This window comes from Myxocyprinus asiaticus, chromosome 4 (genome assembly GCF_019703515.2).
Source record: "Myxocyprinus asiaticus isolate MX2 ecotype Aquarium Trade chromosome 4, UBuf_Myxa_2, whole genome shotgun sequence".
Taxonomy (NCBI): domain Eukaryota; kingdom Metazoa; phylum Chordata; class Actinopteri; order Cypriniformes; family Catostomidae; genus Myxocyprinus; species Myxocyprinus asiaticus.
The window spans coordinates 56,713,194-56,725,000 of record NC_059347.1 but is presented as its reverse complement, the minus strand read 5'-3'; the positions used below and the strand labels follow the sequence as shown (position 1 = coordinate 56,725,000).

At 37.0% G+C, this 11,807-nt stretch overlaps 1 protein-coding gene across 3 annotated transcripts in view; it reads right to left on the bottom strand.

Annotated features, from left to right (window-relative positions):
* Window positions 1-11,807, bottom strand: part of LOC127437788 (serine/threonine-protein kinase Chk2-like) — a 32,625-nt gene that overhangs the window by 4,483 nt on the left and 16,335 nt on the right. For all 3 annotated transcript variants that reach the window (XM_051692980.1, XM_051692988.1, XM_051692971.1), the window contains exons 10-13: window positions 7,644-7,730; window positions 6,178-6,341; window positions 3,552-3,667; window positions 462-547 (exon numbers count right to left, since the gene is read on the bottom strand). In XM_051692980.1, coding sequence (XP_051548940.1) covers window positions 462-547; window positions 3,552-3,667; window positions 6,178-6,341; window positions 7,644-7,730 — 453 coding nt within the window. The remainder of the gene's footprint in view (window positions 1-461; window positions 548-3,551; window positions 3,668-6,177; window positions 6,342-7,643; window positions 7,731-11,807) is intronic.

The window sequence follows — 11,807 nt, the reverse complement described above, 5'->3', positions numbered from 1 at the left end:
TGGGGCACCCCCTGCCTTACAGATCTGTATATTGTGATAGAAGGTGATAGAGAAAATATATATTTTTTTCTAGTGTTTGCTGCCCTCTAGTGGAACAATCTAAGACTAAAAGTAGGGAGATAGCCTTTATTAAAAGTTTTTGAATCTGAAGATAAAAAAGGTGTCAATTTGACCCAGAGGTACAAAGCAGGGACATTTTTGTAGCTTTGTTTATAAAAACATGAAATGTAAAAAAAAATTATATTGCCAGGTTCAGATCACCTCTGTGGAGGATGTCATGAAGTTTCAGGCCAAAAAGTTAAATTGATGTAAATCATTGTTAAAAATTTAAAAGGGTCAAGTCGACCCATAAGACCAAGGAAGGGTCTTCCATTCCTCAATGAAACAGGTTTGGGAATCAGTTTTAAAAACTAAAAACTTCACAATCTGCATCCAGCCCTGGCTAGAATTTGAGCCTGTACCTTTAACCACGGATGTACAAGTGCTTGTTCAACGGTAAGACGGTTTAGTGGATCCACAATTAAGAGCTTCCTGATTAAATCTTTGGCTGAAAAATAAAATAATATTTATATATATATATATATATATATATATATATACACATATACATACATCCATATATACACACACACAGTATATAATATACACATATACTGTATATATACACTGGCGGCCAAAAGTTTGGAATAATGTACGGATTTTGCTCTTATGGAAAGAAATTGGTTTTTATTCAACAAAGTGGCACTCAACTGATCACAATGTATAGTCAAGACATTAATAATGTGAAAAATTACTATTACAATTTGAAAAAACAAAACAAAAAAATCAGAACTTCCTAAACTACTTCAAAGAGTTCTCATCAAAAAATCCTCCACGTGCAGCAATGACAGCTTTGCAGATCTTTGGCATTTTAGCTGTCAGTTTGTCCAGATACTCAGGTGACATTTCACCCCACACTTCCTGTAGCACTTGCCATAGATGTGGCTGTCTTGTCGGGCACTTCTCACGCACCTTACAGTCTAGCTGATCCCACAAAAGCTCAATGGGGTTAAGATCCATAACACTCTTTTCCAATGATCTGTTGTCCAATGTCTGTGTTTCTTTGCCCACTCTAACCTTTTCTTTTTGTTTTTCTGTTTCAAAAGTGGCTTTTTCTTTGCGATTCTTCCCATAAGGCCTGCACCCCTGAGTCTTCTCTTTACTGTTGTACATGAAACTGGTGTTTAGCGGGTAGAATTAAATGAAGTTGTCAGCTGAGGACATGTGAGGCGTCTATTTCTCAAACTAGAGACTCTGATGTACTTATCCTCTTGTTTAGTTGTACATCTGGCCTTCCACATCTCTTTCTGTCCTTGTTAGAGCCAGTTGTCCTTTGTCTTTGAAGACTGTAGTGGACACCTTTGTTTGAAATCTTCAGTTTTTTGGCAATTTCAAGCATTGTATGGCCTTCATTCCTCAAAACAAAGATTGACTGATGAGTTTCTAGAGAAAGCTGTTTCTTTTTTGCCATTTTTGACCTAATATTGACCTTAAGACATGCCAGTGTATTGCATACTGTGGCAACTCAAAAACAAACACAAAGACAATGTTAAGCTTCATTTAACGAACCAAATAGCTTTCAGCAGTGTTTGATATAATGGAAAGTGATTTTCTAGTACAAAATTAGCAATTTAGCATGATTACTCAAGGATAAGGTGTTGGAGTGATGGCTGCTGGAAATGGGGCCTGTCTAGATTTGATCAAAAATGACTTTTTTCAAATAGTGATGGTGCTGTTTTATACATCAGTAATGTCCTGACTATACTTTGTGATCAGTTGAATGCCACTTTGGTGAATTGAAGTAACAATTTCCTTCCGAAACAGCAAACTCTGTAAATTATTACAAACTTTTGGCCGCCAGTGTGTGTGTGTGTGTGTGTGTGTGTGTGTGTGTGTGTGTGATATATATATATATATATATATATATATATATATATATATATATATATATATATATATACACACACACACACACACATACACAGTTGCAATCAAAATTATTCAACCCCCCTGACCAGCAATACATTCTGGTGATGTGAATTAAAACACATCAACTAAAACCTCAGTAAACAGTCAAAGTAAGTTTTTAATACACATTTGAGTGATTTTGAGAACAAAGAGTTCAGTTTACCCAAATGTTAAAATAAAAAAATAACTAATTCTCTCCACAAATGCCAAAAATATTCAACCCCCAAAGTCAATCATTTGTGGAGCATCCTATATCCTTAATAACAGCAAATAAATGTTTCAGGTAAGTGTTCTCAGGCTTCGGACACCTCTCTATTAGAATTTTTACACATTTCTCATGAGCAAAAGCTTCCAGCTCATTGACATTCTTTGGTTTCTGTGCTGCCACTGCTTCCTTGAAATCCCAACAAAGGTTTGCAATGGGATTTTAATGATGGACTGAAAGGGCCATTTAAGGACATTCCATGACCTATCCCTGAACCAGATTTTGGACAACTTGGATGTATCCTTGGTGTTATTGTCTTGCTGGAAAGTCCAGTGATCACCAAGCTTCGATTTACACACTGAAGGCATCACATTTTTCATGCCAAAATGGTCTGATAACTGAAAGAATCCATGGTGTCAGTCACATAGTCAGGATAGCCGTTTCCTGCAGCTGCAAAACACCACCATAACAGGACAGACCCACCTCTGTGCTTGACTGTGGGAATGGTGTAGTTCTTGTCATCACCTTGTCATCTGACTCCAGACGTACTGCTGACCCATGGGTCTAAAACTCATTTTCAGTTTAGTGTCATATGTCTATAAAGCCTTCTTCCAGGACTCCACAGGTCTTTCCTAATTACTTCTTGAATATTCAGTCAGCTGGAGTCAACATTTCCCTTGGTGAAGTTTTGCTTTCTTCCACACCCCAAGAAGGTTGCTGTTTTACCATATTTAAAAAAAAAATTATGAATGGCGCCTCCAACTTTGTCTATTGGAAATTGAAGTGCCTTGGAAATGTACTTTTAGCCATGACCTTTCTTGTGTAATTAAATAATCTCCTCTATTAGCTTTTGAGACAGCTTATTTTTAATTGCATTTTTGGCATAGAAATACATTTTTGCTTACAACGCTAAACTTAAATAAGTGCCATTGCAGATTGATGACTTAATTTAGTTTTAAAACAATTACTTGTGTAGCCTTACATATTTAAGAAACAGCTACATGCAATAGGGGTTGAATAATTATGACATGGCTGTTTTTAAAATATTAGGTTATATATTCACACTATGACTTTGAATGTGTCACTCAACTGATATAGATGTAAAGTTTAAAAATTCTGGGTCATCAGAAAAGCATACCTTTGTAAATCCTTACTGTCTTGGGGGGATTGAATAATTTCGATTCCAACTGTATATATATGTATAGTTTATCACAGTATGCTTTAAAGTTTCATCATTCTAAATATCCAAACACTATAATGCTTAGAATTTATAAACCAGCACAGTTCCAACTAAAATACTAGATAATAACACATTGTTATTAGAGAACAAAGACGCTACCTTCATTTGAAACCGTCTTCCACTGAGAAGGAATGAAGCGATAATGGCCATTAATTATCTGTTCACGTATAGTCATAGTAGAGCATTCTGTGTTAAAGGGGGGGTATCCGCCCAAACTGTCACAAATACAAACAGATGCACATACACAACCATGTTTAGAAATGAATATACATTTAGATATTCTGTTCAAAATGTGCCACAATACAATGTGCCCTTAACTGTATCTTTCAGGGTTCTAGCACCTTTTGACCAATGAATTTCCACAGTTTTCCTGTTGTACATGATTACTTCCTGATATTTCCAAGTGTTTGATGACTGTAGGAACCCAGATTTTTTTTTTAAACCACTGAGGTTTCCATTGGATCAGTGTAAGCATATTACAGCTCTAGAGTAATATATAACACACATTAAATTGTTTATTAATATGGAAAGCGTGTAATGCGGAAGTTAGTTTGGAGGGGGGAAAAATCTACAAGACATCTGATTTTTGAATCGACGTCGTCTCATATGTCCACGAAGGTGCAACAAATCAATATAAACCAATCAGCACCGTGTTGAAGCAATTGTTTAAAGCAAAAAACATATCTGGCTGTTAACAAAAGTGCAAAAGATGATGAAGTCCATAAATTTAGCCAGTTCATATTCTCAGATTTTAAGTAAAACGAGAAATGAAATGCTTCAATAGACCCTTTTCACAGACCTGTGAAACTTTTTTACATTACCAATTTTAAAAATACTTAATGCAAATTTATAACATTGTACTTTGTATGATATTACCCTGGAATAAGTTTTAAAAATCGAGTTACCACAGCTGCGATGAGGCGTTTAACACAACTACTGAGGGAGTGATAGAAAACTGCCTATTTCTCTGTTCTTACTGCAGTTATCAAGCACTCTCGATTTTATCTTGTTATTCAAAGCTGTGAAAGCATAATCACTGATTTTTTTCTTTTGCTGTTGGAGCAAACGGGTAAGCAAAAATTTAATTTGCTGTGGTCTCCCATTCACCGCCATTCACGTGTATCCTATTGGTGCTCCACAGACTCAAACTTTATAATCCCAGCGGTACCACAGTGTTTTTTATTAAATATGTACGTACCCTAATATTTATGCAGTGAGACATTGATAGGAGAACACGACCGGGTCAAGACACAACCACTAAAGAGCTCCACCTAAGAGGCCATTTACTTCGAACGCATCCATCTTTTCTAAGTATTTTCCATGTGCTAGATGTTCATCTTTGACAGTTGTGTTGTGCCTCGCTGTTTTTTATTCTTCCCGTTTCATTTTTTAGACGCTGTCAATTTAAAAGGAAATTCAACCTTTAAAATACGTCGAGTCAGCACGTTCTGTTTTATTCATTACACTGCATCTGTTTTAGTCCAAGATTGTAAGTCATCCTCAGTGCTTGGCACACATCCAAAATTGATGCTCTTTTTAGCATTCGAATATGCATTTTTATCTTAAATTTGACAAATATTCAAATTTACTTTGACAGCCTTAGCTACAGGTAGATTCCATCTTGGCAATCTGGCATTATGAACATCTAAGCTAATGCTAGACCCAAAATGATTGACAATCATTCAATCAAAGGCCAGAAACAGTTTCCACAAGTAAAGATTGCCAACGTGCAGTCCAGTTGAATATAGTTTAAAGGAATACTCCGGGTTCAACACAACTTAAGCTCAATCAGCAGCATTAGTGGCATAATATTGATTACCACAAAAACAAATTTTGACTCATCCCTCCTTTTCTTAAAAAAATAGCAAAAATCTGGGTTACAGTGTGGCACTTACAATGGAAGTGAATGGGGCCAATCTGTAAACGTTAAAATGCTCACTGTTTCAAAAGTATAGCCACAAGATGTAAACAAATGCGTATAAACATGATTTTACTGTGATAAAATCACTTACTAACCTTTTCTGTGTAAAGTTAGTCAATTTTACAACTTTGTTGCCATGACGATGTAGTCAACAAACCCTAAAGCCACTGTAAAAATGACACTTTAAACAACTTTACAGCTCAAAAAATACACCAAAGAATTAATGCAAGTGTTTTTATAAAATTATAAGCTTCACATTTCTGCTTTTAAACCCTCCAAAAATTGGTCCCATTCACTTCCATTGCAACCTAAATTTGTGCTGTTTTTAAAAGAAAAGGAGGGACGAGTCAGAATAAATTTTTGTGGTATCAACATTGTCACAAATGCTGTAGATTGAGCTAAATTTGTAGTGAACCCAGAATATTCCTTTAACATGTGTTCTTGCTTCACTGTGGTGTTAACAAACCTCAGTACTCAAGGAGATAGAGTAACCATCGAAAAGTTTTTGGCGTTAAATTGTGTTATTATTCAAGTATGTTGCTATACTTTAAACTTGCTCTGCAATATTCACTTCAAATGGTTTCTCCGCCATTGCAGTAGTTGACTTGAAAGAGAAAACTCACTGTACAGTTCACACTAATGTCTGCTATAGCGCCCCTTGTGGCAATGCCAAGAAAGCAACAAGGTACTTGCATAGCGTTATGAACTGTTGTCTGAAATATTTTGGAGACATTCTGCTCTTTATGAAACATCTGTGTTTATATACTTGCGTAGAGTATGTTTTAGCCTTAAAACTCAACTAACCAGATAAAGAGGAGGACCCCCAGACTCCAGTAGTCTACAGCTTTAGTGTAGCCCACAGTACTTGCATGAGTGAAGACTTCTGGGGCAAGATAGGTGGGCGTTCCACATAGTGTCTTCATCAGGGATGACTCTTCCAGAATCTTAGACTGATTAAAATCTGTAATCTGTGCAGCGAGCATGCAGAAAGATTATATTGATGTAAATTCTAGGGATTATGTCAAATTCAAGATTACTTCTGTAGAAAATATGCTGTTATATAAGGTGCAACTACAAAGACTGCCATAGAAAAGTATGGTAACAGTGAGGCCAGAAGTTATAGTTCACCCAAAAATGAAAATTCTCTCTTCATTAACTCACCCTCATGCCATCCAAGATGGCAGCATAAACGTAATCCATAAAATGGCAGTGGTTTAATTCATGTCTTCTAAAGTGATCCAATTGGTTTTGGGTGAGAACAGACCAAAATATAACTCATTTTCAATTGTATATCTTGCAAATGCAGTCTCCAATTGCTTTAGAAGTCATGGATTAAACCACTGGAGTCATATGGATTACCTTTATGTGCTTTTTAGAGCTTGAAAATGTGGTCACATCTCAGAATAGCATTCTGAGATATTCTTCTCACCACAATTGTACAGAGTGGTTATCTGAGTTACCGTAAACTTTGTCAGTTCAAATCAGTCTGGCCATTCTCTGTTGACCGCTCTCATCAACAAGACATTTCCATCCACAGAACTGCCCCTCACTAGATGTTTTTTGTTTTGGGCACCATTAGGAGTAAATTCTAGAGACTGTTGTGTGTGAAAATCCCAGGAGATCAGCAGTTACAGAAATACTCAAACCAGCCCATCTGGCACCAACAATCATGCCACGCTCTAAATCACTGAGATCACATTTTTCCCCCATTCTGACGGTTGATGTGAACATTAACTGAAGCTCCTGACCTGTATCTGCAGGATTTTATGAACTGCTGCCACATTATGGGCTAATTAGATAATCGCATGGATGATAGTTGGTGCCAGACAGGCTGGTTTGAGTATTTCTGTAACTGCTGATCTCTTGGGATTTCCACACACAACAGTCTCTAGAATTTACTCAGAATGGTGCCAAAAACAAAAAAACATCCAGTGAGGGGCAGTTCTGTGGATGGAAATGTCTTGTTGATGAGAGAGGTCAACAGAGAATGGCCAGACTGGTTCAAACTGATTAAATCTACAGTAACTCAGATAACCGCTCTGTACAATTGTGGTGAGAAGAATAGCATCTCAGAATGCTATTCTGAGATGCGGGTTGGCACTGTTTTGGCAGCACGAAGGGGACCTGCACAATATTAGGCGTGTATCGCCATTAAAATGTATTTGTTTGTCATACAAGTTTGAGATGACATAAGGGTGAGTAAATGATGAGAGAATTATCATTTTTGAGTGAACATTTACTTTAAAATGTAAGCTCTCAGTTATACACACCTTAATCAAACAGATGTCATCATGTGACGCCAGCAGCACATTCTCAGGTTTCAGGTCTCTATGAATAATCCCATTATTATGGAGGTACTGGTGAGAATAAAACAGCATTTTTATCATTTTAATTTGTGAACTTTTGTTATATTCATGTCATTTTCCACAACACATTTAGTGGCATAAAAAACAACAACATGACTCATTTTCCCTAAATGTACCCAATAAAATACAGACTAAAGGGGCATTCACACTAATGGCAATTTGCCGGTGTACCAAAGTGACAGGAAGTTATTTATTTTTATACTGAGTAACAGCTCAGTTTTGTCACATTGCTAATAGTCACTGGGTTCAACTTTATGACTACCAATAGACCTTATTCACATCAGCGCCATCTTTGATTTTCAATGGGCTGTACTGCAGTTTAAAGTGTTTTTGGATCGTGGACAACAACAATGAAGAAATATATTTCCAAGAACATTCAGTCAACAAAAAACAACTGAAAACATGAGATGTGGAAAATCTGATGAAATCTAGGAGCTTTATACAGCTTTATACCGTACGTGCCATTGAAGAGATGGTAAGTCTATCCCTCACAGCCTCATTTTCATTCCCGTTAAAAATCAAAGATATGCATTGGCAACCATGGTCAAATTTGACAGAACCATGGCCTAGCAGTTAGTGCACTTGTGCAATAACTGCATAAGTTTGAACCTGCCATTTCCTGTCCTCTATGTACTTCACATATGAATACAATGTCAAAAAGACCAAAAAACAAACAAACAAACAAACAAACAATAAAAACAGCAGAACTCACTCTAATGTTTGGAATGATGGTAAAACATTCTTGTTAGAACCACTGTTCAGAGGGTTTACTTGTTAAGAAAATTGAACAAATATGTACTACACCAATGTTTCCCAACTTTTTTTGCCATAACACCACCCCCACAGCACCATCAGCAAGGCTCATGCATCCCTTCATCGACACAAAACCAAAGATGTTTACTAAAGGCTAAATATCACTTATATATACTGTATATATAAATGTAGAAACTATAATTTCATTTATGATGTTTATTCATCAACAACAATAACACAAAACCAGGCCAAATGAGCCATGAAATGCGCAATTAGAAAACACTAATGCTAAGAGCAGGGGATCTTCTAACTTGGTACTTTGGGAAATATTTATTTTATTTTATAATTAGTTTTTCATCATCTTGGTAGACAGTATATTAACATGTATAAACAATAAAAATGTAGGCCAAACTCTCTCTCTTTCTATCTATATATATTGTTAGTACAATTTGTACTATTTATATAGTGTTTACATTGATATGTAGAACAAATGCTAAAATGGTACTGTTTCTTTAAGAAAACCGGCAGTTTGTTTTATTTTGGTTGAGCACATATTAACAAGAGTGGACTGGCATGTGTTCTTTATTATAATTACAGTTGAAGTCAGAAGTTTACATACACTTAGGTTGAAGTCATTAAAACTAATTTTTTAACCACTCCACAGATTTCATATTAGCAAACTATAGTTTTGGCAAGTCATTTAGGACAATCACTTTGTGCATGACTTGAGTAATTATTCCAACAATTGTTTACAGACAGATTGTTTCACTGTTAATTGTCTATATCACAATTCCAGTGGGTCAGAATTTTACATACACTTAGTTAACTGTGTCTTTATGCAGCTTAAATTCCAGAAAATTATGTAAAGCCTTTAGGCAATTAGCGAATTAGCTTAAGATAGGCTAATTGGAGTCAATTGGAGGTGTACCTGTGGATGTATTTTAAGGCCTACCTTCAAACTCAGTGCCTCTTTGCTTGACATCATGGGAAAATCAAAAGAAATTAGCAAAGACCTCAGAAAACCAGTCTGGTTCTTCCTTGAGAGAAATTTCTGAACGCCTGAAGGTACCACATTCATCTGTTCAAACAATAGTACGTAAGTATAAACACCATGGGACCACGCAGCCATCATACCGCTCAGGAAGGAGACGCATTCTGTCTCCTAGAGATGAACGTAGTTTGGTGCGAAAAGTGCAAATCAATCCCAGAACTACAGCAAAGGACCTTGTGAAGATGCTGGAGGAAAAAGGTAGACGAGTATCTATATCCACAGTAAAATGAGACCTATAATCGACATAACCTGAAAGGCTGCTCAGCAAGGAAGAAGCCACTGCTCCAAACCAGCCTTAAAAAAGCCAGACTACAGTTTGCAAGTGCACATGGGGACAACAATCTTACTTTCTGGAGAAATGTCCTCTGGTCTGATGAAACAAAAATTGAACTGTTTGGCCATAATGTCCATCGTTATGTTTGGAGGAAAAAGGGTGAGGCTTGCAAGCCGAAGAACACCATCCCAACCGTGAAGCATGGGGGTGGTTTGCTGCAGGAGGGACTGGTGCACTTCACAAAATAGGTGGCATCATGAGGAAGGAAATTTATATGGATATATTGAAGCAACATATCAAGACATCAGTCAGGAAGTTAAAGCTTGGTCGCAAATGGGTCTTCTAAATGGACAATGACCCCAAGCATACCTCCAAAGTAGTGGCAAAATGGCTTAAGGACAACAAAGTCACGGCATTGGAGTGGCCATCACAAAGCCCTGACCTCAATCTGATAGAAAATTTGTGGGTAGAACTGAAAAAACTGTCTGGAGGAATGGGCCAAAATTCCAGCAACTTATTGTGAGAAGCTTGTGGAAGGCTACCCAAAACGTTTGACCCAAGTTAAACAATTTAAAGGCAATGCTATCAAACACTACCAAAGTGTATGTAAACTTCTGACACACTGGGAATGTGATGAATGAAATAAATCAATCTCTCTACTATTATTCTGATATTTCACATTCTAAGTAGTGATCCTAACTGATCTAAGACAGGGAATGTTTTCTGCGATTAAATGTCAGGAATTGTGAAAAACTGAGTTTAAATGTATTTGGCTAATGTGTATGTAAACTTTTTTGTTGTTTTTGATCAACAACTGTCTGTAAAGAACAAAAAGTATATTAAAAAAGACATTATCAATGACAAATGGATTGCGTGGATCTTGTCTTTGGACTAGGGCTGGGACGATTCATCGACGTAATCGACGTCATCGATTACAGAAATACGTCGATTTGCATAACATGTGTTGGCGCATCGCAATGGAGTAATTAAAATGGCAGCGCCAGGTTTAAGCATGGATTCCCCCGAAGAACAAGCTGCAGCTAAAAAAAAAAACTCGCCCACGGTCATCTAAAGCGTGGGAGTATTTTAGCCAGAGACCCAACATCCCGGAGCACTTTGTCAAGACGGCAGCAAGGCAGCACCGTAAGTCCTGTTTACTTTTTGTCCCCACCCAAGCATGACATATGTATTACAACACGTGTTTCTGTTAGTAGTAGTCACTTAAAATTGATTTTCTAAATGTTTCCTCATCGCCCCCATGTTAAAAGTAATTTCTGCACCGCTGCTAACGTAGGGTGACCATACGTCCTCTTTTTCCCAGACATGTCCTCTTTTTCGGACCTTAAAAAAGCGTCCGGCAGGGATTTCTAAATTTGCAAAAATGTCCAGGATTCGGCTTTAATTGCATTGTGATGTGCATCTGGTCTAATACTTCATTGTGTGTGCCCACATATTTGCATTGCTTTAACCCACTTTGTCAGTCCTGCCTTCTCACACACCAGTTGGTCAATTATAAGAGGCCTGCAGCAACTATTGGCCAAATTCCTGCCTGTCAATCTCTCCGCGAATGCGCGAAGCAGTTGCTTGACAGTAGCAGCAAATGACAGCTGAGTGGAAACAATGCCCAAACGAAAGTGCAAATTTACAGAAGATTTGCGCAAAATTCCCATGCTTTCATCCAGGTCGAGATCCGTGGGAAGCAGAATGTATGACATGTAAAGCTGGCACTTATGTGTCAGTTGCTAATAAAGATGCAAGTGATTTAGAAGCACACATTAGCTCTGCAAAGCATAAAGGGTCAGCAAAAGGTGAAAGTTCATCAGGTAAATTAATTATACTACTTTTTGCGACCAGGTAAAATTATCATCACTTTGCTTCATTTTCCTTGGACATTCAAAATAATAGTAACAGTAAATGAAGGTACACTCATGGCATCAAATATTTTATTTTAGTACATGGACATTCAAAAGAATGTTATAAATAAATAAAA